Genomic DNA, 26,341 nt, shown 5'->3' on the forward strand with positions numbered 1-26,341 from the left:
TAATACGCTGCCCTGGAAGAGGGGAGTGGTACCGCATGAATTTTGTGCTATTATATGTCCAGAGAGAGTGCATCGTTGGGCACAGGTCTAATGCATGGTTATGTATTGCAGCATGCCATGAAATTATTTCCATTATAAATGCGCCAAAGTACATTTTAATTTTGAGTTAGGCTAAAATACAGTCCTATTTTGTCACTTTTCTTCCAAATTTTGACAAAATGCAAAAAAAAAAAAAAAAAAAAAAAAAATGGGGGGGGGGGTTATCCCTTCAATTTTATGCCTGTTTTTGGAAGAGAATTTAACAACTAACGCAAATATACCCTTTACTTATGTCATGAGCCTCTTGTAAAATGTCGACTCAAAAAATGAGTCATGAAAAACTTGACTAAAGATTAAACTCTACCCGGTTGTGAGAGAAACAGCAGTGACATGTCGAGCAAACGTGACGTCTTTAGTGAAAATGCACCCCTCAATTAGCGGTTGAGTTATAATATAAAGAACATAACAAAAAGGGAAAGCATGCAAAGCAGTAACCTATTAGGTGACAGAAGAGACTATTTTGATCATATATAGCCTACACATGCAGGTACGCGCATACTTGCAGGTACCCGATACTACATGTAGTATGTCTCTTCTGACAAAACATAAAATGCATTTTGGAGCCAGCTAATCAATTTCAAAGTGCAGAAACAGGTCGAGCATTTATTCTTGAGTGAGAGAAAATTTATTTATTTCTTGACAAAAATTGCTTTGGCGTGAACATTATGGTTAATATTTATGAAAGTTTTTTAAAGTTGCATAACAATGACATATTTTTACGTTTAAAATCACTTTTTCTTTGAAAATTTTATGGCCATTTCACATCTCAAATGAAAAAAAAAAAATGAAGAGGTTCATATTTGGGAACATTCAATAAACCAGTCGGAAATCATCCTCACAGTGGGGAAGCGCTTAATAATGTCCTTTCCACATTTTTCTTTAGCACACCAGTTTTTGAGCCTGTCTACATTTGCATAAGACAGTCACGGAGGCTACACGCTCGACCCAGACGGATCTATTTTTGGATTGGTACATTGGGGATGGTGAAAGGGAATAAAAACGTAGCATAATTATATATTAGGACCAGTCAAACTGGTGCAATACAGAAAAATTTACCACTCGGAGACCACACACACTGAACGAGAAGCTTCACCTCGAAATAGTCCCATCTTGCAGAGCGCCACCATATATCCCGAGATGCAATCTGCGCCACGTCTTCAGCGGCCATCTTAGAACGTGGACAAGCAGTAGACGGATCAAAATGAACATTTTCAGGCTCGTCGGGGACTTATCCCATTTATTGGCAATATTCGTATTGCTTTTGAAGATATGGAAATCCCGGTCGTGTGCAGGTAAGTTTCTGAAGTAACGAACTGCACAAAGAAACTATGCCACGTCAGCCGGCAAATTAGTGCACGGCAGTGTAGGTGACAGAAGACGAAGTCACTAAGCACCATAATGTCTTCAGTCAATAACTAAGAAACAAATGCTTTATTTCTGCTGCTCAGACTTAAGAGTGTTGATTTGCAACGGGCATTTTTTACCTTCCCTTTATAAATGACGCAAGAATGTCTTCATTGGCATAGTGGAATCAACCGAAATGACATTCTGACATAACTATCGGTTTACTCCTTTGGCGGTTCACTACTTAGCCATGTATAGAGATGTTTATTTTCCAGTATCATATACGCTGATATTGTTGAGCAGTATGTGTGTTTATTTTGATATGGAAGCCTTGTTGTTTACAACAAGAGGGCAGTGTTGATGACGGTGGTAGTTTTTGCCTAGACCAGCAAATATATATTATTGAATAAGTTAAACAAATCATTAACTCATATGTTGTCAAACCCCATGTTATATAATAATGCTCTGAAATGGCAGGCTAGTTACCTAGGTAAAACCATTTGTGGCACAGCACAGAGCTCTTTCCCAAAGGAAGCACTTAATTAAGTGAGTGCTCTGATGATGTGGCAACTGGAGAGGGTTAGCAGTAGCATTCAGTGAAATAAAAGCCCTCATGTTTTTGAAGAGGGAAATGGTTTTTTGTATACAGTTATATTGGTTCATAAGAAAAAAAGTATTTTAGTTGTCAAGTACATAGGTTTGTTTGTCAAGACGTAGCACAACAAGACAAAATAAGGTCGCGCGACAAGGTTATTTTCAGTTGCACCCTGGATTACGCACGCTTGCTCCGCAAGGTGTCGCCTGCGGTGGGGGGGCAACACAGCCCATATGGTTACTGTGGCGAAGGTGACAGGTACTTCCAAACATTTTTTCATAACTGTCATTTTTCCTCATTCTATTCACGAATTTGATATTTACGGCAATGGAAAATGTGGCACTGGCAAAAGTGAATCTACAATGTAGGTGCGTTGACAGGCCACACAGGTGTCCCCAATTAACCGCCGCCAGAGAAGAGACCCCAAGCATTAAACAACACAACCTGTAGGTATTGGAAATTTGGCGAAAGTTAAGCAACTGAGGCTTTATTAGATTTGGACAGAAATCGAGGGGAATGTCCAGTGACATGCCAAACCCCTAAGTTCAAGTCTTGGCCCTTGACACCAGTAACGCACCCCTTAGTCAAGAATCTGAACAAATCAATGTTGGGCAGGTATGCTCTATTTTCTACAAGCGTTTGGTGATTTTATCAACTTGATTGTCAAGTGCCAGACCTTTTGTTCCCAGGTACCAGTAGCAAACTTTATCAGATAACAATCTGACACTAACCATCCTGCACTAACAGCGCTGTAAACCCAGTTATCAATGGTGTCATCTTTACCTGTATCTTTACCGGTATTATGCCAGTGGTACGTTTGATACATTTGAGTAAGGAAATATGCTTAATGCTTATATTCATTTATAATACATGTACGTTAGCATCAACCTGTTAATAAAAACTTGGAAACTTTCAATGTTATTACACAATAACAGTATAATGATGGGAAATGTTATGATTAAATGCTTAGAAGAATAATAAAAACAGATTATGTGAAATACAAAATGAATTGATTTTATTTGGGTTATTTATTTCAAACCAATTAATTATCAAACATGAAGCTTATAAAAACACTCGCAGATATATGAAATATAACCCTGCTGGTACACAGATCTACAGTTCTAAAATGCAAATACCAAGTACATGTTCCTTTCACACACCACTGATGAGATGTGAATAATCATATGCATAAAGCAGTAATATATCACAAGAAATGTGTACTAAGCAAGATATTTCTACAAGTAACCTCATTAATCAGTCAGGCAACCTCATAATGCACCCAATAAATGTAGAAATTTGAGCTAGAGAAATTCTACATACAGGCATGACAGATTTACCATATATTGCCACCAACCCTTAACTGAATGGGCATAGAAAGAACAAAGTGAGTCTCCCTCCCATTAAAAATAAGAAATAAAAATAAATAAATAAAAAACAGATACTGTCATTCTTAATACTGAAAAACAATGGCACCTTGCAGCCTTCACTGCCTCACTTTTTGCAGACAATGTTCTAGTCACTGTAACTGTGTACTTTTGATGAGGCATAGATGCAAGAATAACTCCTTTGAAGTATATTGTGAAGGTCTCTTTTGTCATAAATCTGCCACGTATAACCTGAATGTACATATTGCGATTCACACCGCAGCAGCTTGTCTTAGTAAGGACTCAACCAGTTGAAAACCTGAGGCACAGCTTCAGGGACAAGATCACACAATCTACTTTAGTATCCTTGCTGTGATGATGGATCTACTAGTACATTATCTACAGTATGTCTTGTCCTTCTGATTTCTCTAATACCATTTCCCCTGATCTATGCTCACATCAATCTCTACAGCTTTACCAACTGCTACACAGTTTTTACATCTGAAAGTATAAAGCAAAAATTGTAATAAAGCACTATCAATTTACTTGTTAGATATTGATTTGAGGGCAAGAGAAAAAGGCAGAAACCTCATATCATAATCAAGATAATTGAAAATCAAATAATGCATAATCAAATAGCTTTAATTGTATACACTACTGATGATTTAATCTTTAAACTTCAGCATAAATTTATCTTGTTAAAGCATAGCCACTTTATCAAAATGTGCTTGAACAAATAATAATAATAATGATAATAATAATAAACAACCTGCACACAAGATGGAACATGGAGGTCAACTGCCATAAAATAAGTTGATTTGTACTTGGTAGCCTGAGAAATAGTATCAGGTATTAATTTGAACAGTAAATTGAGTAATAATACCACAATGACACACGCATACGGTGTTATGTAACAAAATTCATGCATTACTTGCTGTGGCAGTGTCCTCCTCAACCTATCGTGCACCGCAGGTTTTGATTTTCAATGTCATCAAAAAATTTTATTGTTGTTAGTTTGATCTATGTATCTGCTATTCAAATAATATTGTTTGGAAAATAACTAACTGATTTAATTTTGCTTTTGCAACATGAAATAATCATTAACTTTGCCGGTTCACGTGTATACAGTACCTTGCTATCAGTGCTGCTCTTTTCTCCCCAACTCGCCACTGACAGGCTAACCACATCGTTTCAAAACAACGTTGGTATTCTCCTTTACTTTTGGTGTTGGCAGTTTCGTCCCTGGGACATCGTTTCGGTTAAAAACAACGTATCGTTTTCACCCATCTATGCATTGCTCCTGTACAAAATGGCCGCCTGTTGCCCCCCCAAGGGAAAAATCGTAGCACGTGGGTAGTTACGCAAGACCTGTGACGTATAACGCGCGCATCGTTATTGTTTGATATCTGTGAACATTAAGGGGCCCGCACACGGTGAGCATTTGGCGCGCGCCACTTGCGCTGCGCCGTTTTCTCATCGTGTGCGGGGGTATTTTGGTGAGATTTTTGCCTCACGCGCGGCTGAGCAAAATTTCTCACGTGTTTGATTTTTTTTGTCTCTTGAGGCAAATGTCTCAGCGTGTGCAGGGTGCAAGCGCCGATTGCTCACGCCATGCTAACAATGCGCATGTGCCAGTAGCCGGAAACAAACAAAAATGGCAGCCCCCAGCGAAGTCAACAAAAATGTACACAGTTATAGTTAGTCTGATTGATTAACGTGGTCACCATTATCCATTACTATCAGAAAAAACAACAATATGTAATGTTTCCTTAAACACATGATCTCACAGTTCACAGTGCGTCCGCTAGGGGCAGGCCGGGAGGCACCTCTGCTGAGCAAAGAGCGCATCGTTTGCAGGGAGCTGAGAAGCGCGAGCATCTGGCGCAACGCAAGTGGCGCGCCGAATGCTCACCGTGTGCGGGCCCCTTTATCAGATCCAGACAGGACGGAAGCCCCTTCGCTGGCATCCTTCAAGAGTTAATTTTTATAGAAACATCTGACATGGCAAACAAAGTGAAGGGGATTTAAATCTGACCTGTCCTATACCCCTTTCCTCAACTAAAATAAAGATCTGTAAGTGAACTAAGAAACTAGGAAGTCGAGCTGTGATAACACCAGTTTTAATTGATACATTTTACTAGCATACAGTTGATGTATTAAGCTGTGCCCTAGTTGTGGATGTTTATATAGTAAATTATTCTCAGTTGCATATAATAAGTATTTTTGTATGTTCTTTTTGTCACACTTACACATTTTGCCAAGTGGTAAAATGAGAAGAAATTAAACTGATTTAAAAAGGCATGCCACTCATCCATAATAATGACATGACTCAAGAGGTTGCTGTTCCTAGAACTTATCCAGTTCTGCTAAGCTGCATGTGTCATTGAATTAATGAGATGCTCATTTTGAAACTATAATATTAGCACATATTTAAGTATCTTCATGTCTGAATAATAATTACTATAAGATGGCAGTTGTGTGTATTATAATTTTTCCACCTGTATGGTTCAGGTTTTTGCTTTTTTTTGTCGTTGTAACAGGCTTACATTATACAAAACTGTTTTTAAAACTTTTTAATGTCCTCAACAAAAGCTTCTTTAAAAAGATGTTTTTTCTTTTCATTTACATAAATATTCAACTATATAAATTTTACCATTTATGATATTTTATTATTCCAGGTGTTTCTGGCAAAAGTCAGATCCTGTTTGCCTTGGTCTTCATCACAAGGTACTTGGATTTGTTTACCAACTTCATCTCTGTGTACAACAGTTTGATGAAGGTCATTTTCATTGCATCGACTGTTGCCACCGTGTACCTCATGTACATCAAGTTCAAGGCCACCTATGACAGCAACCACGATACATTCAGGATAGAGTTCCTGGTGGTGCCTGTGGGAGGACTGGCATTTTTGGTCAACCATGATTTCACCCCACTGGAAGTAAGTGTGAAGAAAACATAGAAGCAACGATAATCCCCTTGACTAATTCACATACATACTGATATGTTGAATAGGTGTTGTCCCTTAATTACCTATCAAAGATATTCAAGTGATCTAGTTGTGACTATCTTCTTGGCTTTATTTTCAGATTTTGTGGACTTTCTCAATTTACCTAGAATCTGTGGCTATCCTCCCTCAGTTGTTTATGATCAGCAAAACTGGTGAAGCCGAGACCATCACCAGCCACTATTTGTTTGCCTTGGGTTCCTACAGAGCACTGTACCTTCTCAACTGGATCTACCGCTATTACTTTGAGGGCTATTTTGACCTCATCGCAGTGGTGGCTGGATGTGTGCAAACAATACTCTACTGTGATTTCTTTTATCTGTATATAACAAAAGGTAATTCTTTTGTGTTTGGTTTTGGGAATAGTAACAGGTATATAAAATTGCATTGTCTATATAGGAGTTAAGAATTCTTCGTGTATGCCATTTTATTTAATAGGTTTAGGTATACATTGTCCCTAATTACTATGTACATGATATAAAGCTTTTAATTAGTAGGAATTAAATTAAAAGGGAAATGAGACGAATGTGCTAACCCTGTAGTGCATACTGAATGTGTGTGAATTTGCATGCTTGTGATAATTTGGTGGAAAAAAGTTGTCTTTGTACCATACAAAGTGAGATGATTTCATATTGTTTTTCATTTTCAGTTATGTGGGGAAAGAAACTAAGCTTACCAGCATAACCACTTCAGTAGGACACAGTAACTGTTTAAAGCACTCAAGTTGATGTCAATTTATATATAGTAATCAAATGCAGGAGGACAGCTCATAATATTCAGGTCAATTGTGGATGATAGGATGAGGCAAAGCAGAATGAATGAAGATACAATCCTGGACATTACCTGCGACTTTTAACGATTCACAACTACCTAAATCTTCCATTAACAATGTTTTGTAAACAAAAAGTTTTCTTTTCATTAGTCATGTTTACTAGAAATGTCACTTAGTTTTACATTTTTCTGAAAGAACCCATGGAAAGGTGTAAACTTGGAAAAAAAATATTCAAAGAACTGCTACACCAGTAATTCAAAATCTGTTGGACATGTTCTGATGATGCTGGATACTTGCAACAAATGTTCTTTTATCTCGGTCTGAATATTGGCCCCTTTGGTTGAGAACAAATATTCTTCTCATTTAAATGAAATATTTTTAGAATGGAAATCCAGAGCTGGGATGTCCTGAATATTGTTGGTGCTGTGTGCGTAAGGTGTACCATGTGGCTTTCAGGGCATCTAGAACCCAGTAAAATGCTTCACACGATTAGTACATAGAGTACATTAGTACATGTGAAGAGGTGATCTTTCAGTCGGGAAGGCATGGTATGCTTTGACGTGTTATTTTGGTCAAGATGGTGGGTCCGACGTTGCTTTAAAATGAAAAGTAGTTCATGTTGACACACTTACTAGGTGTAAATAAGTTTCTGTAAGGGGTCAAGGCTGTTTGTTTAAGATTATGCTTTATAAAGATGGTGTTAATGTTAAGATGCTAGTTTTTTACGTGTAGGTATTTCTATTCGTCTGTATACAAAGTCACTTAAAACAGCATTTTAAACATGCCTTGTAAAATGTAGAAATAATATATCAGAGAAATTTTGATATTTATTCATGGCTTGAGGTAATTCTGTTATTTGACATGGCATGTGTTGTTAAAAATGTCTAACTTCAAGCATGGTTATGCGATCACAGTGATGGATGTTTAACAGAAATGTTAGTTTCTTTGAAATTTATCAGAGTTGGCCTTTATCAAGTCAATAAATACATACACTATATATATATATACATAAAATCATCTTTTTATTTCAATGATAAGGGTTTTCATGTCATGCAGAGGTATTTCGAGAAATACTTCATTCTGCTCAAACTCGTTATCAATATCTTCACCAGTTTTTTGTTACCTCGATCAAACCTGCAGTCTATGGTCATCAAGTGCTTTTTTTTTCTGATTAAACAAGAAGTAAAGATTGGCCTTAACAGGCCACTAAATTGAGTTATTAATACAACCTGTAAAATGTAAAAAGTCATCAATAAACAAACCATTAGTGAGTAACAGAACTTCCAACTCCCCATCTCTGATGTTTACGTATTAATGAATGCTTTAAGTCATCCAACCAGTCTATGGAACTGGAACAAGTCGCATTATATGCAAAAGGATATTTCTTGATGACAAAACCATTTCAGTTAGCCTTGTTACAAAACGGTTGATTCAAATGAATACTGGATCCAGTCTGAGGCTCTGTACAAGTTGCTAACTTCCTTAATGTTTCTCACTGAGATTTCATTTCCAGAGATAGTCTAATATGTTTCCAATATTTTAACTAGGCACCAATTCACATCACTTAAATGTAGTTGGTCCTAAAAAAAAAAATAATAAAAAGAGCATTATTATGATTACTTTGTCTTGGAATTGTGTGTGCAAGTTAAACAGTCAATTTGATACAACTTTTAAAAATAATTTTTGCCAATTAAATACATTTTAAAACCAAAAAAATATGACGAGCAATATGACTTTAAATACATAAATTATTACCAATAATTTCAAACAAGTGTCACCTTCAATGACGTGTCCCTAGACCTCAGTGAAACCACGCCATTAATAAAGGTCTTCTCATCAATGATAACACAATAAGGTATACCGCTCTCGTCCATTCTATAACAAAAAACGGTTGACCAATAAGTTTGACATTGAATAACATAATTTTGATAGAAAAAAAAAAAAAATGTTGCAGTCATATTTGTCACAATACCACATTTTAACTCTGCTATAACTGATATAGTTTTTTTCACAATTATTCTCGTTTAAAAAAAGGAGAGTATTTGGGATTGTGGTACTTAAGTTACACATGAAATACATCTCCATGTTTGTATTTGAAGACAAAGCATGCTCTGTTGGGCTGTTACTGGCTTTGTCAGTAAAACTGAAATAATGCTTTAAATTATATAAATATTTCCTATTGAAATTGGTTGTGATTGAACTGTTCAGTAAATCACCAATGAACCATTCTTAACAAATTAATGTTAAAGATGAACTGGAAGGCGATTTTTTGTCACAAAAGCTGACCAAATGCCACCATGTAGTATCAAATAGCATAACATAAAGAAATACCAAAAGGCATTGTTTCAAAAAAAAATTTTTTTTTTGCAAACCATCTGGCCATCATAGAAAAAGTGGAAAATGGATGTCTAAATGACTGCTGCACAGAATTTCTGGAAAAAGGTTTGTGAGTTAAAATAATATGGGTATTTGGATGCAAATTCTGAAAGCCTAGGTTGGTTACCATATTGGTGACAATAAGGCAACCCTGAAAATAAGTTATTTCTGTTTTAGACCTCCCCTTAGTTCCTTTTTCCCCAACTTGAATCCTATTCTTCGTAGTTCATGAGACTCAGAGAGCTCTATTTGTCTAATGTATCATTCCTATAGATAGATAAGTGAGAACACTAATGTGACATACAAGGTTCTTTCTTTCAAAACAAAGCATTATTTACTTTGTGTAGATACTGTCAAGAGTAGATTCCTTCAGGTGGAGCGCCATGATGCCACTTTCACTCAATAATAGGCCAACATAATCTGCAACTTCTCTCATTTCTGAGGTTGAATGGCCTTGGGAGTGTACAGTTGCCACAGCCACTTTATATGGAGCTAACCTTGGATGTAAATGAATGACCTAAAACAACATGACATATTTCAAGGATAAAGAGAGAGAGAGAGAGAGAGAGAGAGAGAATAATAGTTTTCACTCCATTATATGTTGTCTGGCTTATTTTCAGTGAAAAGACAAAACGGATATTTGTCATATTTCAAAGGCAAACTACTTTTTTCACAATTTTTCAGACAGATTAAAAATGAACCCCCTTGAAAAAACTAATGACACTGCTTTGAAAAAAATGGCAGATTTCATTTGAATATTTGTATTTTAACATGATAACAAACAGTCTCTCTCTCTCTGCTTACTTTCTTCATTTCCTTAGTGTCACTGTTTTTCACACCTTCTTCATAAGAATCCACAAGATACGCTAACATTGCCTGCTCTAGAATTGTGGAAGATTCTATCAATTGTGGAACCACTGACTTCTTTCCTATTGTTACCTGATAAACAGAAACATCACATGACAAAAGATGGACTAAGAAAAAATAAGGAAATAACCACAAAAATTTAAAAGACAAAGATGTTAGTCTGACTTTAGTGTTTACAATAACTTTTCTTGCCATGCTTTCTTTTTGAACTAATTTTCTTTTAACCATTTGCTTTGTCAAATTAATGTAGCCAAAGTAAAGCATGGTGAATAAAAAGAAGTAAACTTTTTTCTTTGAAATTGAAAATTTTTTTCAACCTGTGATAAAGTGTCAAGCTCCCCGATTGTTTCTACTCTTTTCACTGTGATGGTTTCAACATTATCAAGTCCCCAAGGAAATGCAAACTTTATACAAATTTGTTGTTGGTGCAAATCTTCGTTTTCTTCCTCGTCAGCAGTAATAAAATTTGGTGGGTATTTAGAAAACTACAAAAATAAATAAATAATCCAAATGACATACATCATTCTTATGCATGAAATATGCACATTCTTGTCACAGAGTATGCCTGTTAAATAGCCCAAAACTGTGTTTGCCAGACAAATATAAATTAAATGCTTACAAAAAAGAAATCCAAACCTTTACTTATGTAAGAAAAACATACTTGAAACTATGCAAAATTGCTCAAATGATATTTGTCTCAGGATAGTATGTATCAAGAAGTCAACTATGTACCGTTCTCCACCAGTTTAACCTCTCCTGTACCCAATAGCCAAACCACTTGTTTGTGTCCTTTGGAGACACAAAGTATTGTAAGAGTAGCTGAGTAAATACTGAACTTCTGCAAAAAAAAAAAAAAAAAAAAAAAAAAAAAAAAAAAAAACTGAATTACTTACTGAAACACATAACTTCATCAATGTTTATCGCAAGATAACATCCTTATCTATGAGATAAAAAAAAACAAGATTTCTTTATGTAACTATCTTATTCTCACAACAGCTATCAAAATGATATTAATATGACACAGACCAATGGTACAGTAGTATATAATATACTGTTTAATTTTAAAACTCATTTCTTTAATTCACCAATTATCAAATATGTAAACTTATACTTTGAGGGCATACTTACTGGTATATAAATTTTGACTGATCTATGTTTTCTCTAGTGAAACACTTTCCACACTGAACAATGCCAAGGGGAAGTCTGTGATTCATCTCACTGAAGACATATGGATACCACAATAAGGTCCCTAATGATAAGACAAAATTGTACTCTTTCTCATGCAGATTTAATGTTATACACCATACAAAAGTATTTTCAAAGTCCTGCAAAGTCTTAAAAATTAGAGGCCTGGACAAAAAATCTTTATGTTAAGAAATCTCTTATCAGTAAACAGAATACTTCTCGTAAAAAACAGTGAGGTTGTAATTCTTACCTTTGGCCAGTGATGGTGGTAAAAATAAGGGATTTTCTTTGTCCATTCTGAAAATGTCAACCATACATGTACATATTACACAAAAATCATACAAAAATGTTGCATTGATAGGTCAGATTCACACAGTTTAGGTTTAAATACATTTCCCTATATATTACACCACATGGTAATTCAAGAGTGGCAGACATTACTAAATTTGCAAAGCCAGCATTTTTGCATCTTAAGAAATACTATATATAAGACTAAAATTCATTTACATATTGCATACAGAGGGTTTCTTTTTCGTTTATACAAAAGCATATCTTTGCAAATGTGTCCCAAAAACTAACCCTCCAAACAACCTTTTTTTATATATATACTCTGAAGTGCCGAATAATAGTGCCTACTGAAATAATTGTGCCCCCGGAAAAACTTTCAGAAACTAATAATAGTGCCTAGCAGAATAATTGTGCCCCCTGGAAAAACTCCCAATATTTAATAATAGTGCCTAGCGGAATAATTGTGCCCCCGACACCCACCCCCTGGAAAATTTTATCAAATTTAATAATTTCAATAAATAATTGCAATGGCAATTTCAAATAGTATTTCAATCTGGAAAAATTATGTTTTGACTATTAAACATAACAAAAACACAATATCTAGACAAATTTACCTTTGATTTTATACATGTAGTTTAACATATTTTAACCATTTAGAGTTTGCCAACTTAACTGTTTTTAAGGTCAAACCATTTTCAAAGCGACTCCCGCTACTAGTTATACGTAGTTTGGGATGTAATTTATAATCAACAACTTCAAACACCGTGAAATAAATTCTTCAGAATTAAAGAGATAAAAAATCACACTTATCATCAATTTGAGTTCTTCGTTTGTTCATTTATATGGTTCTATTCAGTTATGGAAATTCATATCCAATGCATAGGTTTCTATGCGAAATACTGACTTAACCCAGTTTTACAACGCTACTGCTTTCACAAAACTTACCCGTAAATCAATAGAAAATCTTCTTATAAAATCAACAAAGTGCACTTTATTTGCTCTATTTTTATCAGTGAATATACGTAAACTATAAAAACACAACAGGCGGTCTGAATTTCGGAACATGACAAAGTGACTGAGAAAGTGTATTTGTGACACGTGACTAAATGTTGTCGAGAACAGTTGCCTCATTTCGTTCTGTCTCGTATACTTCAAATAAGGCACAGAACTGCGAAAACAAGGCGCTCACAGGGAGATAATAACTACTGGTTATTTTAAGGCACACGTGCATGCGTATTTCCGTTACTACCAAACCAAGTGCTCAGAAGCATGGGATTACGTACAGTATGTAAACAGAATGCCATATTTGCTTAGAAATAAATATAATTTTCAGTTAGCATGAGTGAAAATATACGTTGTTGTTCCATTCAGCCCAGCGAGGCGGTGCTTTTGACAAATTTCAGTGAGGCGCTTGCATATTTAAATGCAGTGGAAACACTGACTTTTATTTACGCTAAAAAAAAGTTGGAATGTACCGAGTAGTGCGACAGGTCATTAATAAAAATTAACTTGTCCTATGAAACGATCATTAACATTTTCGAAACGTTCAACAGTATTTCCAACCGGCACAGTGACTGCCAAATAATTGTGCCGTGTGGATAATGTGGGGAAAATTATTAATCATGCCGGGGAAAATAAGATTGTGCCGGGTGGAAAATTTCCGGGAAAAAAATAATCGTGCTAGCACTATTATTTGGCACTTCAGAGTAAAAATCTACTGTTTACGTTTAGTAGCATATTATTTCTTGTTAATATCAGTCTTCTTGTAAATATGTAAGTGGTAATTTTCCCAACAAATGTCATGGATTTTCATGTTGACCACATATTTAACTTTTCATGAAAAATGATACTACTCAAAGCAAATGATTAAGAGTCATCTTAAATAAACTTACTTATTCTTAACAATCTTTTTATGAACAAAGGTGTCTTAACTTTCCACTTAAAAGACAAGGAAAATGTCAACATTGTTATGTTTCAGTATTTATTCTTCTTCCATAATTACAGTAAATTGTTAAATAATTATTCCATTGTCTAAATTCTGTCTTTACCAAATTAGCTGTCAAAAATGGCTACATCGTATTACAAAATGATGGGAATTATATATAATTTTAATTATATTATTTAGTTATAATTTACTGATACAATTCATACCAATAAAAACAGGGGCAGATTGAGGCCATCTTCTGGGTCTTTGAGAAGATGGTCAGATTTTCAAGTTAACATTGCCAGGTATCTAATTTTTTTCTGTCGGAAGACGGTCAAAAATGGAGGATGGATCAAGATAATTTTGAAAACTGTCAGAAAATATTTCTGGAACCACCCCTGACAAACCATCTAGTAATTGCATAGCATCAATAAATATCTAACTATTTATGTATTTGAAAATTGTTATTCTATTAACTTCAAATATATATAACAGACAGTCAGATGATTGCTCAATCTCCGATTCTGTCTGCAGTTGGTGGTACAAGATCTCCTTTTGTATTGTGGAATAACACCAAGATATCAAGACCAGGGCCCCCTAACTCAAAAGCATCGCGACATTGCAAATAGCAATATCACATAGATGCTACAGTGTATTATATGGGGCGAGTATGGGCGAGTTATGGAATCGAGACGCTTGCGCTCGGTCACAATGCGCGATCCTTTCGAGTTACAGGGCCCAGATGGAAATCAGGTAATGCTACTATACATACCCTATAGGAACACTATCTGGACAGGAGGTCTGGGTAGTATTGATTACAGGGTAAATACTTGGTTTGTTTAACACCACTGAATCCCACCTGAAAAAAAGTGAATTGAAATATACATCATGTTAAATCATGTTATTGTCAAATGGCATTATCGATATTAGCACGGAATACTTGCCTTAGCACTCCTATTGACGATTTTGATATGGACGCTGTGCTAACACAAAAATCGTCAATAGGAGTGCTAACGCATTAATTTCGTGCAATATCAATATCAATGACAACCTGCAATTTAAACTGGCATTTTAAATTACTGGTAACATTCCACTGCCTATGACAATGTTTACGTCGGTTATATAAAAATCGTTAGTACATTATACAGACAAAACGCATTGTGGTTTTCTCTAGAAATAAATAACTTCAGCGCAATTTTCAACACTGTATAATTATTACACAGTGATCAATGACAGTAACGACAAGTACATGTGCTGAAAGTGAAAATGCAACTTTCATAAGCATTGCAAATCAAAGCAGGGTAACATTGATTAATGGCAATACTTACCATTCCTTCAGTATATTACTACTAAATGCTGCACCCATAGGCCCAAAGTCATAGCATGTGAGCAAGGAACCATTTACCCTGCTTTCAACGGGGAATACAAAACCATGCTTCGTGCATAGTTTTGCGATCTTTTCCAGCATGGTCAAAAGTCTCCCTCTCTTTGTAAATCAGTCTCGTTTTGGCACTTTTACTTTCAACACTGATAGCGAGGTATTCTCTCCAAATGCAGTTTGTACTGATCATTCTGATTAGTCCGTAGTGACCTCTCTTAAAATTTTGTCCAATTGTAAGGACCGATTGATCAGGACTATAGAAAGCGGGTAAGGTCAATCAAATTAGGGCGAGGGGTTTGTTGACATTTAAGTCAAGTGTGTGATTTTTTTTCCGAAATGCCGGGGCTGGTGGCATTTGGTCGACGGTGGGGCATTGGCAGTGACGACCTTTTCCTTCCAGCTGTCATTGAACTCTTAGTTAGATTGAGTTGGTGAGTAATTATCCGTTAAAACAACCACTTTTTATTTATAATATTAACGAAGTTTCAATATTGGAAATAAGAATTGAACTCTGATTTATTAAGTTAATGTTGGTTTGAATGGCAATATCCAGACCCAAACCATTTCACGTTTCCTTTGCAGTGTCATTTCATTATGATATCATGTTTTAGATCTATATTTGGTTGGAGCTTCAAGATATCGGTGACACACGCACGTTCACACATTATTCATGGACTTTAAAAAGGGCTTTACTAAGTTTTGTTTTACTTTATACTGCATGGGTACAGATATAAAGTACATGTGGACATATAGTAATTTAAAGGTCAGATGCGTATTTTTTCAATGATTTATTGCTATATCTAATTAAAATTAAATGAAGATGACTTGTAGATGAACCACAGGGCTTAATTTATTTTGTGGTTATTAAAATTCCTATTACTGTACTTCCAGGTTAATTCCAATTGCTGCAGTTTTTGCTTGGCATCACAGTGTTGTGGAAGAGTGCAATGGCAAAGAAATTCTCAAAATCTTCTACATTGGTGTATTGACAATAATATGCTGCCATGTTGTCCTCGTGCTGGGCACAGGCTACTTGTCAACGAGGGGCACAATTCTCAATATTCGACCAAGGCGACACATCACCAAATTCCTATATCTGAGAGTTGCTCTGTTTTTTCCGGAGTTAGTTTGGAACATATTGGGGGCAATATGGGCATTTGATGAATCTTTAGACTGTGATACACATGTTGTGTGGACAGTGAAAGGGGTTGTAATTTCAATGTGGGTTTTGCTTCTGGGAGTTTTTATAGGGCTATTGATTGTGTTTGATCCCCTTGGAAAGAAGCCTGTGACAGTTGACACACCAAGTAACAGTCCCCGAGGACAGGGGGACATTGAACAGATAGAGAGTGGAGACAGAGACCAGGTGCTCAGTGGACTATCTACTGCCACTTCTAGAGTGTGGAGAAACAGGTAGGTGCACATACCCAGGACTGCTTAGTTCCTGAGTCCTTTTAGTTAAATTATATTAATTCTTAAGACATTGTGTAATTGATTAAATTTTGTGTATGAAATTAGATTTATTAAGTGCATATAGCCACTTAATGATACTATGATAAAAATGGTGAATCTGCTTATAAACCAGGTTTACAATTTTGTCTTTGAAAATTCCATATAGGATTTTTAGTACTGAATTACTTACATTGTCTGTTCCTTGGTCATAAAATGAATGTACCTAATGGTGTCTGAATATTTACTGGTATAAAGTTGCACCTGGATCTCATTTCATAGGGCTGTTATAGGGCTGTTACATTGTACATACATAAATGCTGGTATATGTAGTGAAGGATTTACTGATTCATCATTCTGCTGTTGGAATTGCATGTATATATTATTTGAACCGAACAACCATATACAATGTACTAGTTCTGCTGATAACTATCCTGCTGGCGAATATATGTCTCACTGTGTATGAAATTCATACCAAGAAGATTGAAAGAATATTTGCATTTGATGATAATTGGTATATATCCATACCATCCATAGATTGTTTGGACGAAGATTCTATATAACTTAAACCATGGAGTAAATAATCAAAAAGTCAGTGCCACAAACTTTATTCACCACATTGCTGGATTTTAAGCTGTTGGTACATGTATAAACCTCATACCAAAAGAATTCTAACACACCTAATTTTACCACATCAACTATGATAAGATTGGATGTTGCCATATTGGACAATGTGTGCATATATTTATTTACATTGCTTAGATAATCATACTATTCTTAGTCAATTTTCACATTTCATTATCTGTTCAGGGACTATAGGTTAATGTTATAGTACACCAGGATAGATAAAAAATAGCTACATCTGTCCATAATTAATAAATGCATAATGAATATATTTGTTTATGACTATCATTATAAAATTTTTGTGAGATGATATAATAATGATTGGCAGGTCATGATTCTCTGTGATTTAAAGCAGTTTATATTATTGTTAAGTTAAGTTAATTTTTTTTTGTATTTTTCATAATGCAACAGTGAAGCATAGATCTACAATACAACTTGTTTACTTAAAGTAAAGTTTTAAGTGGATATAACATTATTATTAATTTTTTTTATTTTCAGAATGAGAGTGCTCTGCTGTTGTGTAGGCTGTGATGAAAATAGCAGGGAAGCATTCACTGAAATTGGAAATTTGTTTTCTGGGTTCTTTCAGGTACATTTTTTTTTTTGTTTTTCAAATTGTACATATCCTCGTTGAATATTTACAAAAATATTTTCCTTTATTTTTGAATTTTATTTTCAAATCTTTAAAGTGACTGAATCAGATATATTAAAGGTACATGCGAATCGAGCATCGGTGGAGCTTGGATTCCCAGTAACACATGTAAACCACTTCTACTAGATTCTTATATGACTCAAATAAATTCGACATGCCAAGGGATAAACTGAATAGATCACTCAATCAGCCATAAAAGAACTTTATACTGCTCCTTTCTTTAAATTTTTGGTTGTAAATTTAACCTACTTTTGTGACCTACTTTCCTGCCCCATTGACATACAGCTTAGAATGCCAGCAGAAAAATCCGTTCAAACGTCATTTTCGGGTAAAATTAAACAATGCCTTTTGGTAATTCTTTTAGTTATACTACTTGAAACTATATGCTGGCATTTGGTTGGTTTTTGTGACAAAAAATTGACTTTGTATGCATCTTTAAATGATTGTTTTCTCCTTCAGAATATTGATCTTGTGCCCACTGACATAGCAGCAGGATTGGTGCTGCTCCAAATGCAACAAGAGCAAGAGGACCTCAGAACCAGCTCTGTGTCTAGCTCCCCAAGGGAGCCAACAGATGGTGAAAGTGACTCATCTTCCCAAGATAGGACATTCCTTAGTCAGCGTGATTCTTCGTCTCGGAAAGAACTTGTGTCTCCCAACAGCATACCAAAAGATTGGATGACTATAGACTTAATGGCACATTATATAAAGTTTGCTCTTGCCAGTTATGGATGGCCCCTTTATATGTTTACTCATCTTTTTACTGGACTCTGCCGTCTTGGGGCAGCTTGGAGGTAAGCTGAAGAGCTTTCAAAAGTGTGCTGTTTTGTTGCCATTATGGTAGATGAGATTGAGGTTTGAGAAAAAGATGGAACCTTCATATTTGTGGCATGTATAATTATTGTATATCAATTGCATTTCCTAGCATATTTTATCCTTTTTTTTTCACAATGCATGATAGTCAAATTATGGGTTAATAATTGAACTATTCTATATATTATTATAAGCTGTGCAACCACTTTAGTTGGGTACCTCTTTAGTAATAATTAGGCAGTTTATGTAAAAAGCAATGCCCTTTCGAATATTTTTGAGAAAAAATTTACAAGACAAAATACAAAATCTAGTTCACTGGCAATTATAACCATTAAAAATCTATATGACAAAGGCAGGAGAATGAGGACCAATTTCTTTTAATTTTCTGAGTTCTTTGACTTTATATTAAATAAAAATAAACCTCTGACCCTTTTTAAGTGTCACTTTTTATATCTATACAATTTTTAAAAAATCATTGAATATCCAAAATTATATTACATATCAGTTTACACCTAAATCTAATTTTATATTCTTTAATGTGAACAAAAATTCTGTTTTTCTGAAGTGATGAGTGTGATAATTTTTTGCAGCCTTCAGGATAGGCAAAACATTAATCTAATAACTGAGGAATGCTGTATTACATCACGCAATCTGTTATCTGACGAATCAGGCGTAATGTGAGTTTTGAAAACATAGGGAATGTTTTCAGGTAGAAAATAACAATTAGTGTTGATAGGATCTCTAAAATTCCAAGCATTTCCAGTAAAGTAAGTGAAAAAATGTCAAACTAAAAGCACAATTGTTTGTTAAAGATTTAGTCCTTCCCCCTTGCCTGTAACATTTTTCTCATCATTTCGTGTTGTATAGTATCCAGTAATTTTTTCCTGCCATGTGAAATATTTGGAATTTTAGAGATACAAACCCCTTTTTACATTAACTTCCCTTGGCTTAGATTTGCTCATGCCTTCACTGTCATAGGACTGACTACTAATATAGCAAGGGTTATAGAATTAGATTTAGTTTGCCATCCAGTTGTCTTATGCCTATCAATTTCGTTCCCCCCCCCCCCCCCCCCCTAAGTGTGCTAGCAAACTTTGAAGGAAAGTTGATGTGTTTTTTTATATTCATTAGAATATCTAAATCTGTCTTATTTTTTCAAGTTTTGAATTCAATTTTGGTTCATAATTTAATGATGATATGGGAAGAAGGCAGTATATTGGTTTGGTTCTGCTTCTGTGGTTGGTTGACATATTTTGCTGCATCTTTTAGAATTTTGTGGTTTACCTTGAAGAGTAAAATATTTGCATATTATAACTTTGCTTCATATGTGTGTATGTATGTATGTATGTATGTATGTATGCATGTATGGCAATAGAGGATTGTATATTTTTACAGATACTGTATTTTAAAAGGTACTAGTAACTCCATCGGTTTTACCCACTAAAATGGATTTTCCCGGGAAAATTAGCACTTGTTTTCATGAATCATTTCATAATTTATCTGTCTCTCTCAGCACTTGGATTCTACCTTAAATTAAATTTATAAATTTTTATGGCCAGTTATTATAATCTGTGACCATCGTCCTGAGTTCCAGTGGAATTATCAACATCACACACGCTCAAGAAACAATTTATTTCAGGGATTAAATCATTTTTAAAGTGTATGTAAGGTTTTCTAAGAAGCCGTGGATGGAAAAAATAAACATTTCGGGGATATTTAAACCCATGGAGTGTACCTTTAAAGTCATATATTCTTAGAATTAGAACTTTGCCACTGAGTGGTAGCAACAAAAAAGTTCTCTTCAGAGTAGAATTTCTATACAGAAAAAACACCACAAATGCTCTGTAGACATTTTCAATGATTCCAAAATTATTTATAAGAAAGATTGATTATTTTTCCTATTGAAAAGCTCAGTCATTGTCATGTTCATGTGTTTATGTGTGTATCTGTGCATGTATGTATTTATGTATGAATGTATTACATTTAATGCATTGTATGTTTTTTATGCTTATAGTTTTTATGTATGAACAGTGTTTGTGTGTTAATAAATAAAAATGCCACTAAATGGAGATTAGGAGGAAAATTAATAATTAATTATGATTTCTGAATATTGCCCCCCCTCTTTTTTTTTTTTTTGTTTGTTTGTTTGCTGAATCACATCTTTAAGTAACAAAAAAGAGTGTTATTTAATAACTGGCATGGAAACTAAGTGAACCATTTGTTTGTTAGTGTCTGTAAGCAACATTATGCAAAAAGTTTTGGATGGAATAGGAAGAAATTTTCAGAATAAGTTAGTAATGGGCTAGTTTAAAAGTTGTAACATGTTGGTGATGATCCATTTATTGATTAATGGTTAATTATTAGTTAATTATTTATCTTGGTGGATGTCTGCACTCGCTGAGTCTAGCCGTGTACAATTTTGTTGTACAAGATCATACAGTTATACTGTTGGCTTCAGGTGCTGTTCATGTATGCTTCCTGGAAGAAACCTGCATGTGGTGGACGATAATTGTTGTCAGTGCCATACTGCAGCCATCAAAAAAATTGCTCAAATTCCAAGTGAAGACATTATATATGCCAGTTTTCATAACAAAGTAGGTTTCTATTTACAAGTTCCCAGCCTCTCAAGTTTCAAGGTTTCTTTTTTGTATTTTTTTTTTTTTTTGCATGAATTAAAGAAAAAGAAAAGGGTATTTTATATTCTTGTTACATGTAGTTGCATTAGTTTATTCCATTTGTTTGAACTTTATATAAGGGTTTGTAAAAATTTCTTCTTTGAAAAATACATATCAGAATCTTGAAATGATTTGTTATGAACTGCCACTTGTGTAGTTTGCTGTAATGCAGTCATATTTTACTTTCAGGTTTATGAAATTCCATTTTTTGTTGCTCTTGACCATGAATACCAAACAGTGGTGGTTGCAGTAAGAGGAACACTCTCTTTTAGGGTAGGTGGAATGGAAATAACTAGAAAATGACTTTTGCACAGCATAAAACACAGCAGTTATATATAAGCCAGTTACATACTCTTTTAAAAAAAGTCGGGTAAATTAAGTAAGTTACTACATAAAACCAGATGGATAGAATTTTAAACTTTCAATGGCCCATATATGTACGTACATTACACTATGTTGTTCAAATTTCAGCTTTTTGTTATCTCACAAGTTGTTATTAACAACATATAAATACATTGGTGACTTGTGAAAAATCACAGAGAACGAATATATGCACTTTGGAATTGTGTATCATAGCTAGGTAAATTCTTCATTTAATTTGGCAATGAACAGGGTTTGATGCTGTAGGGTTTGCTTGTTCTTTGTGGAGATTAAAAAGTGAAATCTCAGTTCATGAAGGATGAGATTTTTTCCCTACTAACAGCAGATTTTTGACTTTTTGGGAGCCAAAAATATCAGACCTAGGCAGCCCTCTGGATTCCTCACCATATTTTCTGACTATTTTACTAAATGGCAGTCTCATCCCTGGATTATGTTCACAGGATGTGCTAACTGATCTGACAGCTGAAGATGAAGATGTGGAGGTAGCGGGCTGCCAGGAGACATGTGCACACAGAGGAATGCTACGAGCTGCCCAGTTTGTACAGAAAAAATTAGAGGAAAAAATGATTTTGCTGAAAGCATTTGAAAAAGCTCCAGTAAGTAGTGAAATAAAGTCTGTATAATGTTGCAAGACTTTTTTAATTCTTAGATTCTTAAAAGAAATTGATTTCTTTTCTTTGTGGTTTAAATGTAAGTTGGTGAACTTGTTGCATAATGATTGTTTGCCCACTTTGAAAGCAGAGACTTAGTGAGTTGACATTTTTATTAATTTGTTTTTTTTCCATATTGTATTCAGCATACACCACTCTCTAGAAATCTACAGGGGGCAATATGTGAGGTGTCATTATATCATTCTTTTGCAGGATTATAAACTTGTGCTAACTGGACACAGTCTTGGTGCTGGCACAGCAGCTTTACTTGCCATGTTGCTGAGACCCAAGTATCCTGATTTGATGTGCTTCTCATTCTCTCCACCAGGGGGCCTTATGAGGTAAATTAGAGATTGCAGACATTTATGGAAAAGGGAGGTTTCTGGGGTCCTTGATGTAGCAAAAAAGTATAAAAAATACAAAAAAAGTTTCTAATGTTTAATGATATTAGACAAAATGGAAAACTTGAAAGTATTAATTAGTCAGAGTGGTAATGCTTGACAACAAAAATAGCATATTATGTGCACAGTGCTCATGCATGTGCATGCTCACATACCGGTACACACACACATATACAGTGTAATGTAATCCATCTTTCCTATTTAACATGTAGATATTTTGGCATTATAGTGAATCAACCTGATATTGTGAACACAACCAGGTATTTTAAATCATTTTGTCTTTGTAGTCTTCCATTATCCAAGTACACAGAGGAGTTTATATGTTCAGTGGTGTTGGGCAAGGATGTAGTGCCAAGGTTAGGCATTATGACTATGGAGAAGATGAAAGTTCAGCTACTCCAAGCAATCAGGGACTCAAATAAACCAAAGGTAATTTTCAGTTTTCAAAATGAGCAGCCATTACATGAGATTCTATGGTGTTCATATGTGTTGATATGCTGAGTCAGCTCAAGTTATTTGCCTGAAAAGAGTTTTGATAATTTTAGTCCCATTAAAAGTTGAATTATGTTTGAAATATATTTAATCAAGTCTATATTGCAGCATATTTTTGTATTTAAAGTAACTTTTGCTTAATCTAAATGTGCCTTCTATTGTAGCACCATATATTTGCCAGAGGATGTTGGAATGCATTCTGTAAGAGAGGTGGACAGGCCAATGAGGAGTCCGAGAGACGTCTGCTGGACCAAACTAGTTCTGTCGCTACCTACAGCTCCACTGTTGCCAAAGAAATTGATGTAATATATATCTCCTTCTCTCTCTCTCTCTCTCTCTCTCTCTCTCTCACATAGACTGTAAAAAATTAAAATAAAGATAATAATAGATAAAAATAATAATCCTGATTATAATAATTATAATAAACCATGTAATGCCTCTAGATGAATTTTCAAAAATTAATAAATAATTTCCTTCCTATATATGAGATTATTTTCTTTTCTATCCCAATGCTGCTTTTTGAACTTCTGAATCATTAGTCACAACATGAAATTGGAATTGAGGTACTTAATGGCTTATGAACTTTGTGCAATTTGTTATATTGGGACAATGCAAGCAAATATATATTATAAGGCTTTTGTGTGAGCACTGACTCGTAGTGCTAAAATTTATCTTTTGGTGTTTTAAAACATTTAAACATTTATTTTAAAACAGTTGTGTGTGGCAATGCATGCAAAATGCCTGACCTGGTTTTACTTTAAATTGTGCAGATTATTTAACTTATTGCATAACAAATTTTTTTCAATTTTTTATCTTCTTTACCATTAATGAGAGAATAAGCCGTATATGATATAGGTAAATATATCTCAAAGAATGACAAAATTTTAAAATACTAAACATAATGTAGTTATTTCATGCATATATCCATGTAGTGCATGCTTGTTTTGTTTTTGAAAGGAAATTTATCAAAAATATGAATGTACCTGACATTTTTATTTCCCCTGTAGGAGGCGCTCCAGGAAGCCATCATGTCTAGTGGGCGCTCCAGGGTCACTAAGAGACATCTTTACCCACCAGGTCAAGTGATGCACATAGTAGAGGCAGAACCAAGCACGTGAGTGATTCCAATATTATTATTATTATTTCAGAGATGAATATAGGATGATTGGTTGAACTGGTTTTGACAAAACCGGTTTTGTCAAATATACTTTAGCTAAAAATATTCCAGCTAAAGGTATTCATAAAGTGAAAATCAAAAATTTTACTCAATAGGTAATTACATTAGCAGATGATTTTTGCAAATTTTATTAGATAAGGAAATTTGATGAAAATGACAGTCATGCATTTACATAAAAAAGCTATTTGATGAAAATTGTATTCTGTGTTTTCTTTTAAAGATAAGTTTGCTTCTTTTCTTCCCTGCAGGGCCTGCTACAGTTTACCCACTTACACATCTTTTTGGAGCAATGCCCAGAATTTCACAGAGGTTTTAGTACACCCAAGAATGGTCCCAGATCACATGCCAGATGCTGTGATGAAAGCTTTAGACCAACTGAAAGAGAAGAAAGAACCTATTTACATGAATGGCAGGCACCATGTTGTTTGTTGATAATAAGAGTATGTGTTGAAAAGATTTAAGCAGATAGTTATGCTTATGTGCCTTTTATTTTGAAAAAAAAGTTTTTAAAAATGTTCATAATGAAGAACTGCTGGTCAGAAGAAAGGGGTGAAACATGTACGGGTTATTGGAGGCATGTTTATATCTACTTTTGGTCATATTTGATGCTGATATTCTGATAGGTTCAGATCTGTGCTAGTAAGTACATGTAGCTTGTTCTCATCTCAAGTCTTTGAATTATTCCCAAAATAACAGAAATAAAAACTGAAGTTGTGAATGAGAATAGCAAGTTTCAGACTGCAGCCGCAGCCCAAACTGTTGACTTCTGTGGGCTTTTAGGTGCTATAGCTTGGGCAGTGCAGTGCCATCAGCAAGTAATGCTGTTGCTGTGATGATTCTAGGCAACTTGGCAATGTGAATGTTTTGCACAAATGTGTCATTAATATTCTCTGTGTTATTGAATTTTTTAAGTGCTAGCAAAGACAGAAAAGTGAAGATCGAATTAGTTTATGTTATGTATTTCTTGTTATTGTTATTGTTTTCTATGTCTTTATAAATACTGTAACCTCTAGGAAGATGTCCCAAATTTTAAGTCTCAGTTTTCTGCAAGGTGCTTATTATTATCAACTTGAAATAAATATGTTTTAATACTCTTCAAGCAAGATTGTAAGAAAAAGACAGTGAACTGGCTAAATAAAACCATGTTACTTGAAGTGAGCTTTATCATCTCTATATAAAAGAAAGGAGGGATCGATCAAATTATGCGGGTCATATATTATATAAATTCTTCTGTTCTTTTTGGCCAATGAGAATGTAAGGATATGTGATCTTGGCAATAAAAACATATTTCCAAAATTGCAAGCATTTGGTCAGCTACCTAACTAGTTTACCCCAATAAGAATAAGTGCTTCATGTTAACATGATAAATGAATGTTGTTGGTTATGTTATGTTGATATGTGGGACAATCTCTACCGCACACATGTATGCCTCTGGGTGTCTTAATTCCTTGTTGAATGGTTGAATACGTATCTTTAAATAAAATTAAACAAATGACGTTTCTCGATACCTCTGTCAAGCAGTGAAATTTTTCGACCTACATACCGTTGGAAGTTGAGATTTTTATTCAAATGCAATGAAAACTAACCTGAGAACAATGTTGAGTCGAACGCAACCGATTTAAACCAGTTCCACTGAGTATTTTTCTGAACGATCTTCACCTATCCTTGATGCGTGACATGCGAAAGGCAACCTTGTACCATTGAAAGTGCATTTTGAAAGTTGCTCCCCTTCTGTAAAATTTTATCAATGGTATTTTATCGTTTAAAATGATCATAAGAAAAGGACCTGGCTTTATGTATTCTGATATTATTTATGCAGGAGATTATA

The 26,341-nt window shown here is 34.6% G+C and overlaps 3 protein-coding genes and 1 long non-coding RNA gene across 9 annotated transcripts; 2 read left to right on the forward strand and 2 right to left on the reverse strand.

The window, feature by feature from the left end:
* The first annotated feature begins 1,201 nt into the window (after positions 1-1,201).
* On the forward strand, positions 1,202-8,192 carry LOC106163604 (ER lumen protein-retaining receptor 2). The gene is made up of 4 exons (XM_013541247.3): positions 1,202-1,391; positions 6,081-6,340; positions 6,489-6,741; positions 7,056-8,192. The coding sequence occupies exons 1-4, from the start codon at positions 1,301-1,303 to the stop codon at positions 7,088-7,090; spliced, it is 639 nt and encodes a 212-aa protein (XP_013396701.1). The 5' UTR covers positions 1,202-1,300; the 3' UTR covers positions 7,091-8,192.
* On the reverse strand, positions 3,037-4,769 carry LOC147763523 (uncharacterized). Its single transcript, XR_015332814.1, has 2 exons — positions 4,534-4,769; positions 3,037-3,903 (listed from the first exon to the last, which is right to left on the reverse strand). It is a non-coding gene; the product is annotated as an uncharacterized LOC147763523 (long non-coding RNA).
* LOC106163603 (DNA polymerase subunit gamma-2, mitochondrial) lies at positions 8,172-15,344 on the reverse strand. 3 transcript variants are annotated; one of them, XR_015332813.1, is made up of 10 exons: positions 15,147-15,338; positions 14,591-14,677; positions 11,857-11,903; positions 11,550-11,670; positions 11,154-11,259; positions 10,739-10,906; positions 10,359-10,493; positions 9,859-10,071; positions 8,957-9,053; positions 8,172-8,758 (listed from the first exon to the last, which is right to left on the reverse strand). XR_015332813.1 is itself a non-coding variant. In XM_013541243.3 (10 exons), exons 1-10 carry the CDS (start codon positions 15,284-15,286, stop codon positions 8,699-8,701), a joined length of 1,140 nt encoding a protein of 379 aa, XP_013396697.2. In that variant the 5' UTR covers positions 15,287-15,338; the 3' UTR covers positions 8,172-8,698. The 3 variants fall into 3 exon arrangements, 2 of the variants coding, with proteins under 2 accessions (XP_013396697.2, XP_013396698.2); XM_013541243.3 differs by having other exon boundaries at positions 9,893-10,071; XM_013541244.3 differs by lacking the exon at positions 10,739-10,906 and having other exon boundaries at positions 9,893-10,071; positions 15,147-15,344.
* LOC106163533 (diacylglycerol lipase-beta) lies at positions 15,344-25,667 on the forward strand. 4 transcript variants are annotated; one of them, XM_087004325.1, is made up of 14 exons: positions 15,344-15,466; positions 16,091-16,612; positions 17,771-17,861; positions 18,384-18,718; positions 19,328-19,414; positions 21,196-21,331; positions 21,602-21,685; positions 22,234-22,389; positions 22,657-22,784; positions 23,132-23,273; positions 23,501-23,638; positions 23,876-23,899; positions 24,344-24,450; positions 24,762-25,667. In XM_087004325.1, exons 2-14 carry the CDS (start codon positions 16,419-16,421, stop codon positions 24,943-24,945), a joined length of 1,806 nt encoding a protein of 601 aa, XP_086860451.1. In that variant the 5' UTR covers positions 15,344-15,466; positions 16,091-16,418; the 3' UTR covers positions 24,946-25,667. The 4 variants fall into 4 exon arrangements, with proteins under 4 accessions (XP_086860451.1, XP_086860448.1, XP_086860449.1 ...); XM_087004322.1 differs by lacking the exon at positions 15,344-15,466 and adding an exon at positions 15,473-15,630; XM_087004323.1 differs by lacking the exons at positions 15,344-15,466; positions 23,876-23,899 and adding an exon at positions 15,473-15,630.
* Positions 25,668-26,341: the final 674 nt, after the last annotated feature.

Source organism: Lingula anatina, chromosome 2, assembly GCF_051362555.1.
Source record: "Lingula anatina isolate TDL-2025a chromosome 2, LinAna3.0, whole genome shotgun sequence".
In the NCBI taxonomy this organism is placed as follows: domain Eukaryota; kingdom Metazoa; phylum Brachiopoda; class Lingulata; order Lingulida; family Lingulidae; genus Lingula; species Lingula anatina.